This window comes from Carassius carassius, chromosome 16 (genome assembly GCF_963082965.1).
Source record: "Carassius carassius chromosome 16, fCarCar2.1, whole genome shotgun sequence".
NCBI lineage: Eukaryota > Metazoa > Chordata > Actinopteri > Cypriniformes > Cyprinidae > Carassius > Carassius carassius.
In genome coordinates, this window is record NC_081770.1 from 24224896 (window position 1) to 24248253 (window position 23358).

Genomic DNA, 23358 nt, shown 5'->3' on the forward strand with positions numbered 1-23358 from the left:
TATTGCGGTTATTGCTAATACCGGTATATCATCACACACTAAATCAACACGATATAGATAATTGTTGCTTTGAATATCACGGTTATCGTCAATAACGGTATAACGCGACACCCTTAATATGCAATACAGATTATATGAAAAACCCGATTTAAAATGCTCAAATAAAATGATTTTAAACCAGTTCTTCATTAATCCCAGTAGAAGACTTGCATTTATGTTCTGTGCTTTTGTTCTTCCTTTGACCTAGTTTCACTTAGTTCCCCTGATTAGTTCACCTGTGTTGATTAATCATCTCGTTTGCTCCTTTGTTTCCATGTTTTTATAAACCCTCAGTTTCTATCTGTTATTCATCCTAGATTAATGTTATTTGGAATTGTCTAAGTGTGTTGATGTTTATTAAAGTATCTCTACATTTACTCCTTTGTACATGTTTGGCTACAACAGTGATCTGTGACAAAGACAAACTTTTTTTAAAGAATAAAAAATACAAAATTATTATTTTTCTAATTAGATCATTATCACATTTTCTTACTGGAATTTTTATGTTTGATACAATAATACTCCTTTTATTGAACTCCTGTGTTGTGCTGTTATTTTATAAACTGATTTATTTTTAAGTGTTTTTTTTTTTTGTGGTTGACAAGCATTTTTCACCTGCACATAATCTATACTTCATAAATATTATCTTCTCCTTTTCTTCGACGGTAAAAAATGAGAATACTTCCATAATATATATGTAAAGCTCCTACCTTCTCATTTCTGGTAAGTGTCGGTCCCATGCACACATGAGTGTAGGATTTGACATGACTATGTTCAATTTAATTCAGTACTTTAAAATGTTTTAATGCAAATTATTTAAACTGAAAGTAAAAAAAAACTTCTGAAAAAAAGTAACTCAAATGTAAAAGGCAGGGTAGGTAAAAAATGTATAAACAACTTTCTTCCAAATTTGTTTAAACTTTCTATATATATCAATGCATAATTAAAATATAAGTACTCTGATAAAAAGAGTATAAAAATCGAGTGACTCTAGACCATTTAATCTGTATTAAACACAGCTCATTATTTCCATTCGGGACGAAACATAGGATTGGCTCAGGCGACTGTCACTCTCAACCATGGCAACCACCCTTTTGTCACACATGACCTGCCCACTTGCGCGCGCACGTTTGATTTGAGGAATTCAAGAGGCACGGATCCTAAGAATACCAAAACAATGGCAGAGAAACAGCAAGCAAAATTCACAGTACCGGCCTATGCAGTTAGTGAAGGCAAACCAGGCAAAAAAAGGAAGACAGTAACAGTACAAGAAAAGGCAATGAACAAAAAGTATTTGGATAAACAAAGAAATAAAACGCGAGTTAATATCGGCGTGGCTTTCCAGCGATGGCGAGAACTGAGGGAACTCAAGGAGCTGAAAAGTGACTCCTTGATGGCTTTATTTCTGCTGGACAGGTAAATCTTTCTTTTTGTATTTTGATCATACATATTTTTTTGTTTATTTTTTCATGAAGCATGTGTCATTAGCACACGTAGCTGCATAATATAGCTAACATAACATTACTTAGCGAGCCTTAGTAGAGACGATAAATAATCTATAGGAGCCCAGAAGGGAGGGGGTGGAGTGAATGGAAATAATGAGCTGTCTTTAAAATAGTCGTGAGAGGTCTACAGACACTCGATTTTTATACTTTCTTTTTCAGAGTACTTACATTTTAATTATGTATTGATATTTAAATAAAGTTTAAACAAATTTGGAAAAAAAGTTTTTTATACATTTTTTACCTACCCTGCGTTTAACGTGTAAATTTATATAATAATGTGCAACTTCAGAAAAAAATATTAAAAAGTAACACTGGTTATAGCTGTTACTTATTATTGTAGTGTTGCTGTAAAATGAAAGGAGATCACACAGTTCCACTTGCAAGGTATTTATTAGCATTAGACTGCATTACATTAAATACTGTACATGACAACAGCAGTAATGCTTTCAATTAAACTGTCAAGGAACAATCAAATTTACATTATCAGAGCTCAACATTTTCTTCTGAAAAATGTAAAATGTTATTAATCTTCATTGATATTTTTCTGGATCCAGGAGAGAATGTCCTCATCAATATGATTGGAAAGAGATCCATCTGGATTGATGGGAATAGTGAAGGGGAGGGGAATACCCATTCTTGACAGTGTCATCTAGAACAGCAGGAAAAAAAATTAATTAGTTGTATTTTCTGTGTATATCATTATGAGATATAATAATTTAAAGGGGAAATATTTCACCTCTGGAATCCTGGCAATGACATTCAAGGACCTCTGAGTTGGCAAGGCTGCAGTAAGTTCAATCTCTTTCTCACTGTTCATTACTCTTTCAAGTCTGAATCCCGCCTGGAAAGCCACCATAGGGATGTGTTTGGACATTCTAATTGTGACAGGATACACAGAAAAGAGTAGAGAAATAAAACAGTGCCATTTTCTACACTACACATTTGTTGTTCTGTGCCGATGAACATTACTTTTTAGCATAGTTGGTGACAGTGATTGGCAGCCTCTCCCATTCCAGCTCTAAACGTGCAGCAGGGAATTCACCCAGCACACCAGCCTCCGCTTTAGCAGTGACTGCATACTGCTGGCACTCTGGACCCCAAGCAAGCTTGGCCTGAAAAACAGTTATGCTTGCGTATGCTTAAACCTGAGAAAAAATTATTACCTAAAATTATTTTATCACACTTCAACACTTACAGTCACTTTGTGCTTGCTCAGCAGAGCACCATCAACACAGATCTTCAGGTTGTCATTTTCAGCGATGGAAGAAACAACAATTTGCACTCTTGCAGTTGGTTTGTCAAAGTAAGCAGCAAGTTGGTAGCCCAGCAGTTTGTGGTCAACTCTCACAGCACGGGCAATGACAGCAAAAACAGGTGGAACTGCATTTCCGAGGAACTTAGCCTGTAAGCATACACCATATAAATATTAAATATCGTATTTTAACTGGAGTTTTCTGTTATTATGATCAAACTAATGAAATTCATTGATTCACCTGTTTCTGGATACGCTCAAAGCTAGATCCGGAACTTCCACTGCTAACTTTCTTTGATGCACCATGGGGTGCCAAATACTGCAAGAAAAATAAGGTTATAAACGTGATAAGTGTCTGATAAGTGTCTGATCTAAGAAACTATATTTTTGACAAAATTATTTTTAGTAGTTACCCTATCCTTGTGAAATTTCCTGAATGGCTCCATGATGGTGGCAGTCTGAAAATAAACAAATATTCAGAGTAAATGAATATACAGATTTATGACATATGTTGGTGAATTAAGCAATACATGACATTCCTTGTCCTCACCTTGGTCACACGAGAGCTGGACCCTGAAGAGCTTGAACTGCTGCTGCTTCTGCTGCTGCTGCTACTCCTACTGCTGCTGCTGCGGCTGCTGCTGCTTTCAGAAGAGACGTTCCTGTTTTTATCTTCAGTCTCCAGGATTTCCTTCAGTTTCAACAGGAAAGCCTTTCCTTCTGGAGTCTCCTCATCAATGAGATTGATTTGCTTAAGGAGCCTCTCGGCAGCTCTAGGACCAACTTGGATTTCAAGCTCCAGTCTTTCAACAGCAGGACCTTCCGCTACAGTCAAACAACAGACCCTTAATTATAATTTTATCTGAAAAATCTTGAGTTACATGAATGTAATAACTTCTTTAAGTATACCTCTTGCCACTGTAGCACGGGCTGAGTGGTGTCCAATTATGTAGAACAGAGGAATATTTCTGATAAAAGCAGCATTGTGAGAGTGCACCTCAATGCATCCCTTGATTTCAATGTATGGGACAGCAAGACAGAGAGTCTTGTCAAATGGAGCAGGAGCTCTCATAGGAACCTCATCTGAGTTCTCAGATGACTGGAAAGAAAAAACAAAATATCAAGAAGATTTTACACTTTGGAGCTTAAAGCAATTTTTTTCTCCTAAATGTATATTTAAAGCTTACCGAATCACCAGCATAAGAATTTTGGGGGTTTTGCTGGGACAACTCAGGTGCAAAGGGCACAATCCTTTCAGCACTAGGATCTTCAATGTTTCTTACCACAGCGAGTGTCTCAAAGCTGTTATAAAAGTAAAAGACCCTTTCATAAAAAAGCAGTCACTACAAAAAACTTTTTCTTCACTGGCATCACTAAGATTTCATTACCTCAGATCAGCGATATGTTCAGGAACCTCAACAGGCAGAGCCTCCACCTTGTAGTTGCCTTTGAGAATGTCTGCTCTTGCAGCTATTTTTCCAGGAACAATTGTACGGATCTTTCCTCTCGCCATAACAGCAGCTTGGATCAAGGCAGTGTTCACTCCCATCACAGCAAAGGTCTGGAGAGCAATACTGAAATACGAATAAGGGGGCTTGTTTGTAAATCTGTTGTAGTACACTTGAAATCTCAAATCACAGCTGCAACAAATTTACCTTGGTCTAGCTTCAGCTTGGAGTTGAATATCAGTTTTCTTCAGCTGCTCAAGAGTCATAGTCTCAGTCTCCTCAGGGAGAGGAGGTGTAATGGTGGCCTTAACTAAAAGGATGAATGGAACAACACCAAAAGTGGTGACCCCTTCATATCAGAAGAAAATATATATAATTCTAAGAAAAAACATACCATTGACACTTGCAGCAGCAACGGCAGCAGTGTACAAACTGAGCTCCATGGGCACACCAACTGCTGTTGGCAAGATACGACGCACTTCAGCGGCAAGCAGGGGTTTGGCATACTGCAAGGTAATTCCTCCCTGCAAAGCTTTAAGAGCTGCCTTCAACATTTCACGTGGTTTGGTTCCAGTCACAATCTGGGGAAAGTGTTTTTGAGAATCTTAATTCTAATTATGAGAATTATTTGTTAGAAAGATCTCAAAATGAAATAGTAATGAAAGAGAAGAGATAAACTAAAACACAATACAGGTATAGCTTCTTCAATGATGGTCTTGTCAATCTTGATAAAAGCCACTTCTTGTCCAAGTAATTTGATGTAGGCTGAAGCCAATGGTTGATTGTTTGGTAAATCCTTCCAGTTTGTGAGCTTAAGGGGAAAAACATAAGTCATAATATTTTGCCAATGTCACAATTTTTATATTATTTATAAGTATAAAATTAAACATAGTGCATAGGACATGAAAACATACTGCTCTCAGGGTGCGCTTAATCTTTGTGATACGGTCAACACTTTCATCTGCTGCAGGAGTTTTCAGAAGAGCCTCCTGGAATCCTTCAGTTCTCACACCAATCTGTTTGAGAGCATGGATTGAGTGAAGGCAGAACACATTTTTAAATCATGAATCAAATTTAAAAGAAGGTTTGCCCACCTCAAGAACATCAGCAGCAGCTCCAGCCAGATAAGCACGTGCTTTAGCTACAACAGCTCTTGGCAGGATGGTTGCAGCATCATTGATAATGTAGGCACTGCCAGCAGCTCCAACCATAAGTGAAGCTGCACAGAGACATATGTCAGAATACAGTTATTGAAATCTTCTATGTCAGGAGAATTTTGTATGTTTTAAGAAACACCCAACACACCATTTCTTAGCTCTTTTAAGAATTTTGCAAAACTTACTATGATAGAAGTCTAGTTGAAGGGCTCTGCTGAAACGGAAGCTAAGTCTGTCTAGCTTGCGGCTCATGAGCTTGATGGCAACATTAGCTGCACCAGCACTGAAATAGACAATCATTATTAAAATGCTTATTTGACATGATATATAAAAATTATGGAATAAAAACTGTTTGTCTTTCTTACACAGCTGCCATATCAGGAGCAGTGATTCTGGTCAAGGACTTGATGTGAGAATAAGCAAAGCTCACAACATGCATGTTGGTTTCAGTCTTCAAAGCACCAGCAAGACTGGAGACAAGAGCCACTGATGGCTTGGCCTCAAACAACACAATACAAGCAACCATGCGCACTTCTGGGTGGAGAGCTCTATCCAACACAAGCTGCAGGGCCACTGGCTGAACCTGTGGCAAGAAACAAGGTCAGTTTATTATTGGGAGAAAATGGGCCATTTTACAATAATTAATTTCTACAATGTCTGACACTTGCCAGTTTGGGTTCTTTCTTGGCAATGTTCCTCAGGGCCAAGATAGCATCAACCTGAACTCTAAGGGGCAGAGATGTAGCTGCAGTTCTCAGTCCAGGCAGGAGCTTCATGATGGGTTTAAGACTAGCAGGGTGACCAGCATTGCCGAGAACTTTAAGAGCCAATGTGATTTCAGGAATGTCATTCTTAGAAGTTGCCTCTGCAGCAATCTCATGGATGGGCTGAGGAATTTGATACACGCAGAGTACAATTAGAAAAAAGCAAATGCCAAATCCCTATCAGATATTTAAGGCTTGAACTGTTTACCCTGAGGAGCTCAGAAGAACAAGTTGGAACTGCAACACAGTGCCTGGCAATCATGGAACCATATCCAAGCATTACAACTTCACGGAGAGCTGGGATTGTGGAGATTTTCTCGTGCATGGCCAAACTCTGTTAGACAAGATATGGACTGATTAGTTTAGGTTAATATTTGAAGCACATCATTTTAAAAGTAAACTTATATGAACCTACAGCTGCCAATTGCATTGTTTCCAGATCAGCAGTGACCATTTGAAGAGCAACCACAAGAGCCTGAATGAACTCTGGAAGGGTAAGTTCACCAGCCAGGAACTTCTCCTTGATGAATTTTACAATGACTGGTGTGCCAACAGAAGGAAGAGCATCCAGAAGCCAGCGCCTAACAGAGTCATTGTTTAAAATATATACATAATAAAAACTTAAACTTACTGCTGACAAATTTGTACCTGTAAACTGGTTCATTCTTAAACTGAGCCCAGATAGCCTCAATGTTCTCCTGGGTGGAAACACGCAGGAGCTGGATAAGCTGAACAAACTTCAGTGGAGCGTCTTCATGGACCATGTCCACATTGTTTGCAACAAGGTGCTTAAGGACCTCGATGATCTAGAAGAGAGTAAGAGCTAGTCTCAGTTGATGTCTTCAGCGTGGACCAAAGGCTTTGACTCTGAGACTGTTAAAGTGATACCTGGGCTGGAGCGTCACTGATCTTCATTAGATGAATTGGGGTCTGAAGAATCTCAGTTGCAAACTCATATTGCAGGGATCCACGAGCCAAGTAATCAGCTTTGATTGGAGCAACAGGGGTCTTCTCAATCTCAACAAAAGCCAAGGTTTGTCTGAAAAAATTGAAAAAGAAATAATGTAATGATATGTATAGGGAATATTGTTAGTTCATATTTCTCACAAAGGATCAGTCATACTTTGCTTCCATCTGGGCAGCACCATGGATCTCATTGAAGGGTGAAAACTGATGCACTTCCTCAACTGTTGCTTCAGCGATTAGTACACCAGTGGACGCCGGTTTCATGATGTAATTGTAAGTTGCAGTTTCAATCAGACTCTTGATTCTCTGTAGGGAGAAAGGTATGTGATGAAATTATCATTTTAAAAATTATATTGTTGAGGAAATAGTTCAAGTCTTTCAAGTCTTGGTCATTACCTCTGTGCATTCAGCACACCTCTCAGTGTATGCCAAGCCAACATCCTTCATGATTCTCTCCTGGCAGTGGCTCAGATCCTTAGACTTTGTTACAGTAATGTGGTTGGCCTTCGGATCCTCACTGATGACATAGTGGGTCCTGCATACTCCCTGAGCTCCAGCCTTGAAGGACGAGCCAAAAAATAAGATTGCAGAACTCAAAAAGGCTTTCTTCATGCATTTATAAATGTATTTCGAATTACTTTCTCACCTCTTGCAGCTCATAGATGTTCTGGGTCTTCTTGAGGTTGAGCTGAAGGATGTTGAGGATACCTCTGTATAAGTTCAATACAGTAGGGGAGACTCCTGCAGGGGCAAATACCTTTCCAACCACACCATTAGCATACTCAAACTTGATGGGAATCTGAAGCTGAGCAGACAATGCTGAGGTGAGCTTAGTGGCAGGAAAAAATGGATCCTTGGGCCAAATACCAGCGTACTCGTAGATTACAGGTTCCATTAGCTGTAAGAGGACATTTTCCATTTAAATGAAGGCATTGTTGCTTTTAACATGCAATTATGGTATTTTGTTGTTTTCTGTCAGTGTGATCTGAAATCTACGGTTTTAATAATCATTACCTTTATCAGGAAGGTGTTCTCATTGATGGCACTGAGGTGAACTTTGCTGTTAACTTTTATACCTGCTCTGGCCAAACCTTCTTGAGGAAGACCGCCCAAGAGTAGAGCCTCATACTTGTACACATAGGTCTTATCAGGGGAATACTCAGGGACTGAAAAAGGTAGAGTATTTTGCAGGGGCTTAAGCAAGAATGCAATAGTTGTAAAATTACCAGTTTAAAAAGACCCAAAATTTCCAAGAAATATTACTTACCAAGGTTGATCTGTTGACTTGCTAAAATAAATAAATGAGAGAATACACTTTGTAAATAGTTTGTCTAACTTAGTTTTTAAAGAGATCCTAAATATACATAAAGAGTAATCTTTTAGGAAAAGAGAAATCAGAAAATTTCTGATTTTAACTTACCCACGAGGGCTACAGTCAGGGCAAGCACAACAGCTCTCATGACTGGTGGTTTGTGAAGAATACCTCAAAGAAGCCAAACTTTTATAGTGGTTTCTTGCTGACCAAGTATTAATTTTTTTAAGAATTATTAACAAGGCCTTTGGCTGGTCAACTTATCTGAACATCAATATCAATTAGGTTAGGTTACCCTGGTCTGTTATGTCATCCTCCAGAACAATGTCCAATGTCAGTTTTGAATGTGCTAAATTAAGTTAGAAAGGTTGAAGGAAAAGTAAATTTAAGTTATTTCATACACATACATTTACATTATATACAGCAGGGGAAAAACATGACATAAAATTTCCATTTTTTTTTCTATTAAACAGTGGTTTACTGAACACATTGTGGCTTTGTCTTGAAATGACAAATGATAATTTCTATGAAGTGATAGGATTGTAATGCAAAGAAGTACATTTACAAAGGACAAAAACATAAACTTTTACATTAGATTTCATATAATGGTTCTATAAATTTTGCTGCCATTTTTATCTTGTAATAAATAATTGCAATTTTTTATTGCAACTTAACTTTAACATGAACACTTTTAACGCCATGGGTCAGCAACCTATTTACATATGTCATCATTATGAAAGCAACACTCTATTATACAGTATGTTCACAATTCAATTTTAGAAGTTTATTTTATTTTAGAAATGTTGAAGCCTATTTTGCATTAAAATCCATTTTCCCCACTAAATGCTGGCTACAACCACACTAACCAGCTCAACATGTGACAAATTTATTGGAAGAGGCCATCATAATTTTTTTGTTATTCAGAAGTTCACTCAAGACCATGGTCCTGTGATGGTCTCCACTGTCCTGTGAGTTGCTACTTTTCTATTGAATAGGCCAATTTTATTTACATGGCAGTATTTCAATGCTTTTTTTTTGTTCTTGTTGTATTTTGTGCTATCAAAGTCCAAAGTGTTGACAGATTTGGCATTAGACTATCAGTTTAAGTTTAGGTTACCTTATGCTCATGTCATCAAAACCATGTCACAGTTTTACTTGAAATATTGTAATTGTTTATTTTAAAATGTATTATTCTTCATACAAATAATTTATAGTAGCTCAGACTGTTTGCTTTAGAAATGTTTAGGAATATGTGTTTGTGACAGCCAGCCAGGGTTGTCATGATATGATTGACTAGCATTTTTTCTGTGGTCCTATATGTTCTAATTGGCCATAATTAATACATAATGCTAATTTTACAACCTATTTCACTACTTACTGTTGAACATCTGTTGAAAACATGGTCATTTAACAATTTTGCACATTAATTTATTTTGGTAATAAAATTTACCTCTTAAAAATATGTATTTTGCCCCCATTATTATGCCAGCTACCCACTCGTTTTTATTTAAACATTTTATATCAAATCATGTAATCCAATTTAGTCTAATTCAAAATCAAATCCAATGAAAAATAAAGCTATCACACCACTTGCATGATGTATTATTACAGCAGAGTCTACATCTCTTGCATTCAGTAAGTTGCTCAAAAGAAAACCCTAAAATACCCTATTGGACCCTCAGACTTCCAGGAACAAGATTCTCTGGTCTGATGAACCTCAATTCCAAGCATCATGTTTGGAGGAATCCAGGCACTGCTAATCCCTTCCACAGTACCGTCCCAGCATTAAAGTGCAATGGTGCTAGCCTTATGCTGTGGGTCTGTTTTTCAGTGACAGGGACTGAGGGACTCATCAGTAGAAGGAAAGCTCATCACACCAAAATTCAGAGATAGCCTTACTGAAAACCTAGTCCATGGCATTTACAACCTCGGACTAGGCAGAAGGTTCATCTTCCAACAGGACAATGATTCTAAGTACACAAAAAATGGCTTAAAGACAACCGTGAATGTCCTTGAGTGGCCCAGCCACTAAGTTAAGGGTAAAAATACTTATGTAATGTACTTAAATAAGTTTTTTATTTTTAATAAATTCACAAAGTTGTGATAATTCTGTTTTAACTTTGTCACTATGGTGTATGGGGTGTAGATTGAGTGTGGGGAAAAAAGTCATTTAAAGCAGTTTAACATAAGGCACCAATATAAAACTTGAAAAAAGGAGGGGTAATAATACGTTCGCAAGGCACTGTGTCATGTTATTTGTAAAAAATAAAAATTAAAATAGCAATATCGCACTAATTCAGAGTGAGCATTAGTGCACATGTAATATGATTGCGCACAAGCTGAACTTTGTAACTATTCTGTTCATGGATTTCTGTTCCCTTGCCACCAGAGGTCTATTATATTTTCCTGTTATAAAGACACTCATATCACACAGACTTTCAAACATCACTTTGGACAACATTTCCCATGTTTCATCCAACTGACCACACACTCACCTGCAACCAATCACACACACTTTAAATATGAGGCCCTAACCAGTGTTCAGGGCCGAGTATTGTTTAGTGTATCACTGTGTTAGCGAAAGCTACATCACAGAGCCAGTTCCCAGTTCTAGTTCTTAGTCTAGTCTTGTTCAGTTCTAGTTCTTAGTCTAGTCTAGTCAACCTGATCGCCTGTTACCTGATCTTTTGTCTGTCATGGATTTTCCCTTTGTCTTGTCGTTTCAGACTATGTTTGCACCTTGCCTGGACTATGCTTGTTTGTGGATTGCCCGCTTGCCTCGCCCTCTGGATTACGTTCACTGTCATTTGACACATGCCTGTCTCTGGAATACTCTCTCTTATCTTGCCTGTGCTATTTCTGATGTTGTTGTCAACCCTTGCCTGTTTTTGACCACATCTGTTAAATAAAGCTTTGCATATGGATCTGCATGCTTCCTCTGTTCTCTCTTTAACAGAATACTCGGCCCCACAAGGATCCAGCAGCTTTTCATGTGGACATTGGCAAGTTATGGACACTGTAAGACTTTTATTAGATCTTGAGCAGGGTATGCGAGCAGAGTCTCATCACGTCACAGCCGATTATGCAGAGTCTCATCATGTCACGGCAGATCATCCAGAGGCTTGTCATGTCACAGCCGATCGTCCAGAGTCTCATCCCATCACATCACGACCGATCGTCCAGTGTCATGTCATGTCTTAAACCTGACTCACACTGCAGGATTTTTAGCCCGATTTAGCCCCAATTTCCCCCTCCCGAGATTACGTCAGTACTTTCACAGCCAATGGGCAAAATAGCTGATGTGCGGATTCGTTGGATAGTGGAGATAGAGGAAACTGTTTCTTGACATTTTGTAGTAACAAAAGTGTGTGTATAATGTGGCATAAATGCATCACAACTGTAAGGAGAAAGAGAAGTGCTGGAGTGAAGCCTCCTCAGTTTTGAATGCACCAGGTGAGTGCACAAAGCTAGCATGCTAAAAAAAAAATAATAATAATAATAAAAAATAAAAAAACTTCACTGGCGATCACGTGAGGCCCTCCCTCTGGCATGATAATCTTAATAATATCTTGCAGTGTGTGATGTGCCACGATGTTCAAATCTTGTAGTGTTTGCATGTTTGATTTCAAAATCGGTTATGATTTTAAAGCTCCTGTAGTGTGAGCCAGGCTTTAGCTGATCGTCCAGAGTCACGTAACGTCTCAGCTGAACGTCCAGAGTCACATCACATCATGACCGAGGGTCCAGAGTCATGTCATGTCTCAGCTGAACGTCCAGAGTCAAATCACAGCTGATCGTCAAGAGTCTTGTCATGTCCTGTCTGTTAAATTCAGATTTTTTACAGGTTAATTTTTTCAGTGTGACAGACTGGTATCCAGTGTGAGGGATGCACCGCTGGTGTCGGCACGCTTAGCTGGTATCCCCAAACCTACTCACTTGAGCCATCTAGTTCCTGAACTGATTTCCCTGTCTGTAGCATTTCCCATATGTTACAGATTTTGCAGATGTCCTTGCACCTCAGTTTTGAAGTTCATCTCTCCAGTACTTGGGCTCGAGTCGTTCTTTTGTCATGTGCCCGCTTGCCCACTTAGTATCTTATACAAACATTACATATTATTAACTGTATGCTGTTATGATATGTTGGTATCTTTGCTTTATCAGAGTGATATTTCCTAATCATATGGATAATGTTTAAAGCCTCTTTATTACCACACTCAATGTTAACATGATAGAAATTCACAAATGTATGAATTATTTGTGAGAAATAAAAAAGCTACAATTTGAGACTAGAAAAACATTACACGGCTGTAAATGTGACTGTAAGGAAGGTAGGGAATTATTAACTAATTTCTGTATCCAATACTGCTGTCACATCACGTAACAAAAGAACGAACCACTCAGACCCGAAGACCCTTCTGGTACAGACAGCAAAGAGTCTTTAAAGGGATGAACAAATGACTCAAACCCAAACCAGAAGACTCACAGGTAAACTAAACAAATCATTTCTGTTTCCCATAAAGAACCAATAGGATGTTGCACATGAACGAATCCCTTTCCGAGACGACTCATCGTTCCCAAGTCACATTAAAGATCAAATTGAAAGTTCAAATTGAAAGAACCGTTCATGAACAACACATCACTTGTGTGAATGACAAGCTAACAGGCTAACAAAATGCTAATGCGCAGAGCTAAAGTTTAGATTATTAATAATTTAAAATTTGTTTTTTATATAATATCAGAGGTATGGTGATAATTATATGGCAGAGGGATATTAAGATAGACTATAGACAGAAAAATAAAGATACACTGGGCTACAATAGCAAACCAAACGGCAGACAGCTAGTAAGCAATCTTCCATGTGTCCTTCCTCAAACAGTATGTGATGAAAAGATGAATTATCAAAAAATTTAACATTACTAACTTCACCTTCATTTCAGCCAATACTATTCCATTTATTTATTTTTTAAGATCAAAGATTTGTGTGGATCCCTGTGCAAGATAAACATTAAAGATGGCATTGGGTTTATTTTACTACTAACTGACTAACAGGTTTATTTTTCTTTGAATCAGTGTTTTTATGTTTCTTGCTTTAAAATGCTTAAAATAGTTAAAGCATGTCTCAAAATAGTTCTCAGAGGCCATTTTCACTTGACATGCGCTTCGAGACTCAAGATGGTGGTAATACCCAATTCATGCTTGAATTAAAAGAGTAGCAGTGATACAAAGGAAAATTATTACATGGGTGAGAGTTTTTTATGAACAGCTGATTCAGGTGATACCATTTTGAAGACATAGTTCTATAACTCAACAAACTATACTAGTTTTCACTAATTTAGTTTGTGTAGGTAAATGCCTTAATATTCAGTATATGAGAGGTTCAGGTTAGGTAGTATTTAGCAGTAGGCTATGTGTAGCTTTTATTATTTTTAGTGCTCTTAAAATATTATGACAATCTGTCATTGAAAACTCATTGTTGTGTGTTCCCTCAATATCTATAGTGGTTACAACAGAAATAGACAACAGTAGGAAATATTGTGCACCGGTTGATAAAACCGTAGTCTTTAGACAAATTTTCAGAATGCTTGTTCACATTTATTGAAAATGAGGCATTATTTTACAGCAGCTTCAAAAAGTGTTGTATTAGGTACTACTGAGCCAATAAGTGGGTTTAAGCACACTGTTCACTGCAGCGACAGGCCACATGAGCATCTGTAGTCTCTCTCAAGTCTACACTCTTCTCGTAGACTCCATCAAGCAAGTTGAGGTTAGAGACTGTAACACAGAATGAAAAAATGCATATGATGTTTAGAAACCAAAACTCTATATTTTCCCACTTAGCCTATGTTAATCATTTTGCTTTTTAAGATGTAAAATATGCTTTGTAAAGCAAAACCAGGTGAAAATCACTGGACTAAAGTCATGTCAGCCTTCACTTACGTGTGGAAAGGCAGTGGTATCCAATAGTGACAGGGGTGGTTCTGATTGGTGCACAGCCTGGCAGACAGCGCAGCACAGGCTCAACAGAGTAGCATTTAGATTCCTGGCCATTCAATATCACCTGCTTCTCCAGCTTTACAGATTCAAGTTTCATGCGGCATTCTGATTGAGGAAACAGGTTTATTTTTTTCTAATATCTTTAAAATGTTTGCTATGCTATTTTTTGTAATACACAGTGTCAGACAAATCTTACGGCTGGCATCACGGCAGCTCTCAGCAGGAAGCACCCATGAGTGGGCAAAGCTGACTGAACTCTTGGTCAGGTATCCACTGGGTGTGGTATACTCCTGTCTGATCTCTCCATCAGCCTTTCCACAGATTCCACAAGTCCGTCCTTTCATCCAGTCTGCAACTTGGATCTATAAATGAAAAATGACATACTCAAACTCTGGATGATGGGTTTTTGTTGCAGAAACACAGTAGCTGATAGATGCTTATTAACTTGCAGTCACCTTCCAATGACCACTGTCAAAGTAGACTTCCTGAAGCCCATAACCAGAAGCATAAAGTGACAAACCATCAGCCTTCTCCCTTATCTGAATGGAGCCTAAACAAGAAGGGCAATTTAATTTACATTAGCTGAACATGTTATGTGAAGTTATTCAAGGAGACCACATGAACACTAGAACCTACCTGAGGGATGCTGGTATGGAAGGCTGCTGATGGGCACTTCCCTTTCATTAATTTTAACTTTTGCTTGGTTGCCCAAAGCATACAGATCGACATTGCTGTTAAAGACAGGTGATTTACTCAGTGCAGTGGTAATGAAATGATAACCACAGTAAGAAAACCTGCATATGATATGGCTACCAGTTAGACAGTGAACTTACATGTCAGCAAGTTTAATGTTCAGGTGGTTTTTTTCAGATTCATCCTTCTTCAAGAGAACAACAAATTTCAGCTCAGGTGTACAGTCCTGAGCCAAGACTTGGTAGCAAGAAATGGGCATTTCATTCTTGTACTTCCTGTTGTTGAACGTAGTGATTGTGTCTTGTATCATGCTGCATTTTGCTTAAAAAAAGGAAATAAAAAACAAGTGTGGTTATGAATGGTTTCAGAATATATTTATGTCATGTTATATATTTGTACCTGCAGTGTGATCATAGATATAGTTCTGGACTCTGAACATAATGTCTTGATCAATATAAATAGAAAGAGATCCATCTGGATTGATGGGTACAGTGACAGGGAGGGGAATAGCCATCCTCGACAGTGTCATCTAAAACAGCAGAAATTTGTTAAAATATTTACAGTACTTTTTCTTATTTTATCTCTGAGTGAGTCATAGTTTAAATATTACTGTCCACTCACCTCTGGAACCCTTACTATGACATTCAGGGACCTTTTACTGGGCAAGGCCACAGTCAGTTCAATTTCTTTCTCACTGTTTGTGGCTCTTTCAAACCTGAACCCTGATTGTAATGCTGCCATAGGAATATGCTTAGACAGCCTGTTTAAAAAGTGATATGTAAATGGGGGGAAATATTTAAAAAATAACATTTATGCAGTTACCACAAAATAGTTTTTGATCATGGTGTTTACTTTTTGGCATAGTTGGTGATTAATATTGGAAGCCTCTCCCATTCCCACTCTAGACGGACAGCAGGGAATTCTCCAAGGATTCCAGCTTCAGCTTTCATAATGACTGCATATTGTTGACACTCTGTACCCCAGGCAACATTGGTCTGCAGATAAAAATGTACAGCAGTCATCAAGATCATCAAGAACAGAATTAGACTTTTTTTTTGGAATTCCAGCAAAATGAGGTCTGATCTTACAGTGACTTTGTGCTTGCTCAGAAGGACACCATCAGCACACAACTTCCAGTTGTCATTCTCAGCAATTGAAGAAACAATGAGCTGCACCCTTGCAGTTGGCTTGTCAAAGAAGGCTGCAAGCTGGTAACCCAACAACGTGTGATCTACTCTAACAGCACGGGCAATGATTGCAAAAACAGGTGGAACAGCATTCCCAAGATATTTAGCCTGAAAGAATGAACAAGCATTTAAACTTCATTCAAGATGTTTGAAATTATTTGTAGATTTTGTTATGGACGAAACAAATCACAGATATCGAATCACCTGTTTCTGGATACGCTCCAAACTAGATGCAGCGCTTCCACTGCTAACTGCCTTTGAGGATCCATGGCGTGCCATGTACTGCAAAGTTTTTGTATAATATTAACTGAACTAGAAGGAACTCAGGCTCTCCAAATAAAGATACACAAACCTGTTATTTTTGAAAAGTAATGAGTATTATTTAGTAATTGCCTGATCTTTGTGGAATTTCTTGAAGGGATCCATGGGTTTGGCAGTCTAAAATCCCATAAGAAAAGAATGTGGGAAAAAAAATGAGAGACTGATGATAAAAATGTTAGCTACCAAGCAAGATCCCTGGTCCTCACCTTGGTCACATGAAAGCTGGACATGGAAGAGCCTGAACTGCTGCTGCTTCTACTGCTCCTGCTGCTCCTGCTGCTGCTGCTACTGTTGCTGTTGCTTTCAGAAGAGACAGACCTGTTTTTATCTTCAGTCTCCAGGATTTCCTTCAGTTTCAACAGGAAAGCCTTTCCTTCTGGAGTATCCTCATCAATGAGACTGATTTGCTTAAGGAGCCTTTCGGCAGCTCTAGGACCAACTTGGACTTCAAGTTCTAGTCTTTCAACTGTAGGACCTTCCGCTAAAGCCAAAACGACAAAACTAATTACCATTATCTGGAAATACATCATGCAAATTCAAGTAATTTTTTTTATAAAAATACCTCTGGCCACTGTAGCACGTGCTGAGTGTTGTCCAATTATGTAGAACAGAGGAGCATTGCTAATAAAAGCAGCATTGTGAGAGTGCACCTCAACGCATCCCTTGATTTCAATGTATGGGACGGCAAGACAGAGAGTCTTGTCAAATGGAGCAGGAGCATCACGTGGCATCTCAGGATCAAAGATTTCAGAGGACTAAAAAAAAAAAGCATTGTAACATCAAAAGAAGTATTTGCATACTTCCACGTGCAGTATACAGTACATGTGTGGCTTACCGATACAGCAAGATGTCTCTGGCGGTTTTGCAGTGACAACTCCGGCACCAATGGAACAGTCCTCTCAGCAGTAGGATCTTCAATATTTCTGGCCACAGCATGAGTCTCAAAGCTGTCAAAATATTGGAGAAAACTTAAATTTTTAGAGATATTCCATATTCATTGCTGAATGACTGAGATCTTGTTACCTCAGAGCAGCTATATGTTCAGGAACCTCAACAGGCAGAGCCTCCACCTTGTAGTTGCCCTTGAGAATGTCTGCTCTGCAGCCACTTTTCCGGGAGCAATTATACGGATCTTTCCTCTCGCCATAACAGCAGCTTGGATCAAGGCAGTGTTCACTCCCATCACAGCAAAGGTCTGCAGCGCAATACTAAAAATAAGAATAAGAGAGGTTATGTTTTTGAAAACCAAGTTTGCATACGGTCTTTAATGCATTTGTAAAAGTGAACCTTGGTCTAGCTTCAGCTTGGAGTTGAATATCAGTCTTCTTCAGCTGCTCAAGAGTCATGGTCTCAATCTCCTCAGGGAGAGGAGGTGTAATGGTGGCCTTAACTAGAAGTATGAACAAAACAATATAAAACTAAGAGGTGGCTCCCTCATTTCCATGGAAAAATTCTAAGAGAAAAAATCTCACCATTGATGGATGCAGCAGCAACGGCAGCAGTGTAGAAACTGAGCTCCATGGGCACACCAACTGCTGTTGGCAAGATACGACGCACTTCAGCTGCAAGCAGGGGTTTGGCATACTGCAAAGCAATTCCTTCCTGCAAAGCTTTAAGAGCCGCCTTCAACAGTTCACGTGATTTGGGTCCAGTGGAAAGCTGGGGATAGTATTAATGAGAAGGCACAAAATAAATCTAAAAAGAATTTAAGAATCTAACATCTGAATGAATAAGTCAGGGAGAAATTGACTTTAGAGTTATGCTCATAAAAGAGGATACATGAACTTGAACACAGAACCGATATTGCTTGTTCAATGATGGTCCTGTCAATTCTGGCAAAAGCCACCTCCTGTCCAAACAGTTTGATATAGGCTGAAGCCAGTGGCTGACTGGTTGGCAAAGCTTTCCAATTTATGAGCTGAAGGAGCATACAGAAATCATGGGATTATATTTAATGTCATGTTTTAAATTCATTAGCAAACAATAAAATTCTAATAATTTACTGCTCTCAGGGTGCGCTTAATCTTTGTGATACGGTCAACACTTTCATCTGCAGCAGGAGATTTCAGAAGAGCCTCCTGGATTCCTTCAGTTCTCACACCAATCTGTTTGAGATTTGGGATTGAGAGAAGACTATCAAAAGATTGTAAAACAATAAATTCAATTTCAATAATAAAATCGATAAAATTGGTGAAAATAAAGTAATGATTTTTAATAATTTTTGGGCAGTCCACCTCAAGAACATCAGCAGCAGCTCCAGCCAGATAAGCACGTGCTTTAGCTACAACAGCTCTGGGCAGGATGGTTGCAGCATCATTGATTATGTAGGCGCTGCCAGCAGCTCCAACCATAAAAGGAGCTGCACAGGAACAAAGGTAAGAATACTATTAATGGGTATGTATTTTATGAAATCTTATGAAAATCTTATTACAAATGCCTTAGTTTTCAAGCCTTACTCTGATAGATGTCAAACTCGAGGGCTCTGCTGAAATGGAAACTAAGCCTGTTCAGCTTGGGACTCAAAAGCTTGATAGCAACATGAGCTGCACCAGCACTAAAATGGATAAACAGCTTAATGTCAGCTTCTGATCATGTGAAGAGATTATATAAAACATACAAATAATTTTACTTACACAGCTGCCATATCAGGAGCAGTGATTCTGGTCAAGGACTTGATGTGGGAATAGGTAAAACTCGCAACCTGCATGTTAGTTTCAGTCTTTAAAGAACCAGCAAGACTTGACATGAGAGCCACTGATGGCTTGGTTTCAAACAACACAATACAAGCAACCATGCGAACTTCTGGGTGGAGAGCTCTATCCAATACAAGCTGCAGGGCCACTGGCTGAACCTGTGGCAAGAAACAAGGTCAGTTTATTATTGGAACAAAATTGACCATTTTACAATAATTAATTTCTACAATGTCTGACACTTGCCAGTTTTGGTTCTTTCTTGGCAATGTTCCTCAGGGCCAAGATAGCATCAACCTGGACTCTAAGGGGCAGAGATGTAGCTGCAGTTCTCAGTCCAAGCAGGAGCTTCATGATGGGTTTAAGACTAGCAGGGTGACCAGCATTGCCCAGAACTTTAAGAGCCAAAGTGATTTCAGGAATGTCATTCTTAGAAATGGCCTCTGCAGCAATCTCATGAATGGGCTGAGGAATGTGATACACATACAGTACAATAAGAAAACAGCAAATAGCAAATCCCTATCAGATATTTAAGGCTTGAACTGTTTACCCTGAGGAGCTCAGAAGAACAAGTGGGAACTGCAACACAGTGCCTGGCAATCATAGAACCATATCCAAGCATTACAACTTCACGCAGAGCTGGGATTGTGGAGAGTTTCTCATGCATAGCCAAACTCTGTTCAAAAGGATATGAAAATGATTTGTTTGTTTTTGTCAACATACATAAAACAAAACTTGTGTATAATTATATATACCCACAGCTGTCAACTGGATGGTCTCCAAATCAGCAGTGATCATTTGCAGAGCAACGACAAGAGCCTGAATGAACTCTGGAAGGGTAAGTTCACCAGCCAGGAACTTCTCCTTGATGAATTTTACAATGACTGGTGTGCCAACAGAAGGAAGAGCATCCAGGAGCCAGCGCCTAACAGAGTCATTGTTATATGGACAAATTTTTAAAAGATTCTCTTTAACTAAAATTAGCTAACATTATCCTTAAAATTCTACCTGTAAACTGGTTCATTCTTAAACTGAGTCCAGAGAGCCTCAATATTCTCTAGAGTGGCAGCACGCAGGAGCTGAATGAGCTGAACAAACTTAAGTGGAGCATCGTCATGGACCATGGCCACATTGTTCACAACCAAGTGCTTCAGGACCTCCACAATCTAGAAAAAGGCAATGGTCAGGCATCAGTTCTTGACAGTTCAATGTGGATGGATTTTCTTACAATCAAAAGCTTTGATGCATTACAGGTAAATTAATCTACACCTTTACCTGTGCTGGTGCATTGTTAATCTTTATGAGTTGTATTGGGGTATGAAGAATCTCATTTGAAAACTCGTATTGCAGGGATCCACGTGCCATGTAATCAGCTTTGTTTGGAACAACAGGGGTCTTCTCAATCTCAACAAAAGCCAAGGTTTGTCTGTAACACACACACACACAATTGTTTCTGTATGTGAACCTTTTTTTTTTTAAATAATGAAATGTGTTACAAATATTGCTGCTTTATATTTCTAAGTCTCACAGCTTATCAAACATACTTTGCTTCCATCTGGGCAGCACCATAAATCTCACTGAAGGGTGAAAACTGATGCACTTCCTCAACTTTTGCCTCAGTGATCAGTGCACCAGTGGAAGATGGTTTCATGATGTAGTTGTAAGTTGCAGTTTCAATCAGACTCTTGACCCTCTGTTGAAAGACAGGTAAGTGTAATTTTTTTTACTCTAGATAATAATTAATTGATAATCTTTTATAAGTGCAAGATAATTCATAAAAAAATTGGTCCATGTTGTCCAAAGAGAAATACTTTAAATATTATTTTTTCTTTACCTTTGTGCATTCATGACACCTCTCAGTGTATGCCAAGCCAACGTCCTTCATGATTCTCTCCTGGCAGTGGCTCAGATCCTTAGACTTGGTTACGGTAATGTGGTTGGCTTTTGGATCCTCACTGATGACATAGTGGGTCCTGCATACTCCCTGAGCTCCAGCCTTGAAGGACAAGTTAAGAAAATAAGATTGCGGAACTTAAATTAGTTTTTACATTTTTTTTATTAGGATTACTTTCTCACCTCTTGCAGTTCATAGATGTTCTGGGACCTCTTGAGGTTGAGCTGAAGGATGTTGAGGATACCTCTGTGTAAGTTCAATACAGTAGGGGAGACTCCTGCAGGGGCAAATACCTTTCCAACCACACCATTAGCATACTCAAACTTGATGGGAATCTGAAGCTGAGCAGACAATGCTGAGGTGAGCTTAGTGGCAGGAAAAAATGGATCCTTGGGCCAAATACCAGCGTACTCGTAGATTACAGGTTCCATGAGCTGTAAGGGGACATTTTCCATTTAAATGATTGCAATTGCTTGTAACAGTAGTGGTTAGCAGGGATTATAATTACCTTCATCAAGAAGGTGTTCTCTGTCACAGCACTGAGGTGAACCTTGCTGTTGACTTTTATACCTGCTCTGGCCAAACCTTCTTGAGGAAGACCACCCAAGAGTAGAGCCTCATAGTTGTACACATAGGTCTTATCAGGGGCAAACTCAGGGACTGAAACATAATTTATATTGACTATATTTTATTCTGTTTTAAGACATTATTCTGTTGTACGCAGATATACAAGTAATTTGTCGCTTAAAAGAAAACCAAATCAACACTTACCAAGGTTAATCTGTTGACTCGCTACAAGAAACAAATAAGTTAATGAGACAAAACCCTGAAAATAAAGTTTTTGAATATAATAACAGTACTCAAAAATCTGACTTACCCACAAAGGCTACAGTCAAGGCAAATACAACAGCTCTCATGGCTGGTGGTTTGTGAAGAATGCAAGACAAGGAAAGACCTTTATAGTTTTTGTTTTTGCTGACCACATAATAATTCTAAAATAATGATTAACAAATGTTTCTATGATTGCATCTTTGAAACTGATACTATGCTTTATTTGGTTAGCTGACAAATAGATATCAATTAGAGGTTAGGTTACCCTGCCCTCTCATCAGGTCATCCTTAGGTTGAAGTCCACAGTGAAACGTAGTCCTCTTTTTCTAGTTAAATATTTCATTATTTAATTTAACAATTTCATTATTTAATTTATTGCAATGACTTATACAATTATTTAAGTCTTATCAAATTTATGGAATAATTGGCTGTCACGTATAGTGAATAAAATAGCCCCTAGATATATATAGCCCCTAGGTCATTTTAAATGATAATTTATTCATATACTGTATGCCCATGCTCCCTGAGCCTTTCCAATTTTGAACCCTGTTCAATGAAGTTTTCAATAAACTAAAATTGTTTAGTAGTACATAGTTGTAAATAGATAACAAGTAAAAAGGCAATGTCATGACGTGCATCATGCAATTTTGACTTGGTACAGCAAACAAATCAAGAAGTCATGGTCATTGTTTTTAATATTGATAAACATCCAAATCAAATTTGCTTGTCATCTAATTTTCATGTACATAAGTTAAAAAAAATGCTTGGAAGGGCATTATCATGAAACACTATAAGTGTATGGACCCATTGGCATTTTTATTATTATTAGAATAATAAAAACTAAACTTGGTGGCACTTGGTATGAGAATTGAGGACATGATTCGAAAAAGAAAAAGAAATGAATGGGAAATGGCAAAAAAAAAAGAAAATACATATATACAGTTAAACACAGGTACAGTGATAGGCCATGTGGGCTTCTGCAGTTTCTTCTGTCTTCTCATAGTTGCTGCTCATATTTGCAGAAGGGTGCAATCGTAAATCTAAAACAAAAACATCAAAATTATACTGTAGCTATTTAACATATTGGTGAAATATTATCTGAAAATGTGGTGGAGGGAGGTCTTACTAGAAAGCAGGCATTTGGACACTTGCCTATCTGACCTTTGCTTCTCCAGTTTCAAAGTTTCAAACATCGTATAACACTCTGGGGAAGATGGTATACAATAAAAGTGTTTTACTAGAGTGACTTATTGTCGTAGAATGATCAGTTAAACACTTAGGGCTGTCATCACGCACCCATGAGTG

General features: G+C 38.3%; 2 protein-coding genes across 2 annotated transcripts; both read right to left on the reverse strand.

Annotated features, from left to right (window-relative positions):
• Window positions 1–1915: 1915 nt before the first annotated feature.
• LOC132159974 (vitellogenin-like) lies at window positions 1916–8666 on the reverse strand. The gene is made up of 28 exons (XM_059569666.1): window positions 8552–8666; window positions 8399–8419; window positions 8146–8297; window positions 7778–8029; window positions 7528–7689; window positions 7289–7437; window positions 7054–7204; window positions 6814–6971; window positions 6581–6746; window positions 6374–6499; window positions 6070–6288; window positions 5767–5984; window positions 5587–5684; window positions 5339–5463; window positions 5159–5260; window positions 4936–5055; window positions 4639–4825; window positions 4452–4554; window positions 4185–4370; window positions 3984–4098; window positions 3706–3895; window positions 3347–3621; window positions 3210–3254; window positions 3038–3115; window positions 2740–2946; window positions 2514–2656; window positions 2281–2419; window positions 1916–2193 (listed from the first exon to the last, which is right to left on the reverse strand). The coding sequence occupies exons 1-28, from the start codon at window positions 8589–8591 to the stop codon at window positions 2068–2070; spliced, it is 4053 nt and encodes a 1350-aa protein (XP_059425649.1). The 5' UTR covers window positions 8592–8666; the 3' UTR covers window positions 1916–2067.
• A 5347-nt stretch (window positions 8667–14013) lies between these two features.
• On the reverse strand, window positions 14014–22236 carry LOC132159976 (vitellogenin-like). The gene is given in 35 exon segments (XM_059569668.1): window positions 14014–14215; window positions 14381–14542; window positions 14634–14799; window positions 14893–14987; window positions 15074–15168; window positions 15271–15451; window positions 15530–15659; window positions 15752–15890; window positions 15983–16125; window positions 16219–16425; window positions 16522–16599; window positions 16711–16755; window positions 16845–17119; window positions 17201–17393; window positions 17474–17585; window positions 17662–17740; window positions 17743–17846; window positions 17926–18028; window positions 18111–18297; window positions 18437–18556; window positions 18642–18743; window positions 18873–18997; window positions 19095–19192; window positions 19272–19489; window positions 19575–19793; window positions 19879–20004; window positions 20088–20253; window positions 20337–20494; window positions 20604–20754; window positions 20873–21021; window positions 21163–21324; window positions 21405–21656; window positions 21731–21882; window positions 21994–22014; window positions 22100–22236. Coding segments are annotated over 35 exon segments (4857 nt in total). The 5' UTR covers window positions 22140–22236; the 3' UTR covers window positions 14014–14111.
• Window positions 22237–23358: the final 1122 nt, after the last annotated feature.

What these genes read in the sequence shown, in the direction of transcription:
- LOC132159974 (XM_059569666.1), bottom strand. Translation starts at nt 8,591, where the DNA reads ATGAGAGCTGTTGTGCTTGCCCTGACTGTAGCCCTCGTGG. An exon ending in ACATCTATGAGCTGCAAGAG is followed by an intron (nt 7,690 to 7,777) that starts GTGAGAAAGTAA and finishes TCGTCCTTCAAG; the next exon opens with GCTGGAGCTCAGGGAGTATG. An exon ending in TCAACTAGACTTCTATCATA is followed by an intron (nt 5,464 to 5,586) that starts GTAAGTTTTGCA and finishes GTCTCTGTGCAG; the next exon opens with CTTCACTTATGGTTGGAGCT.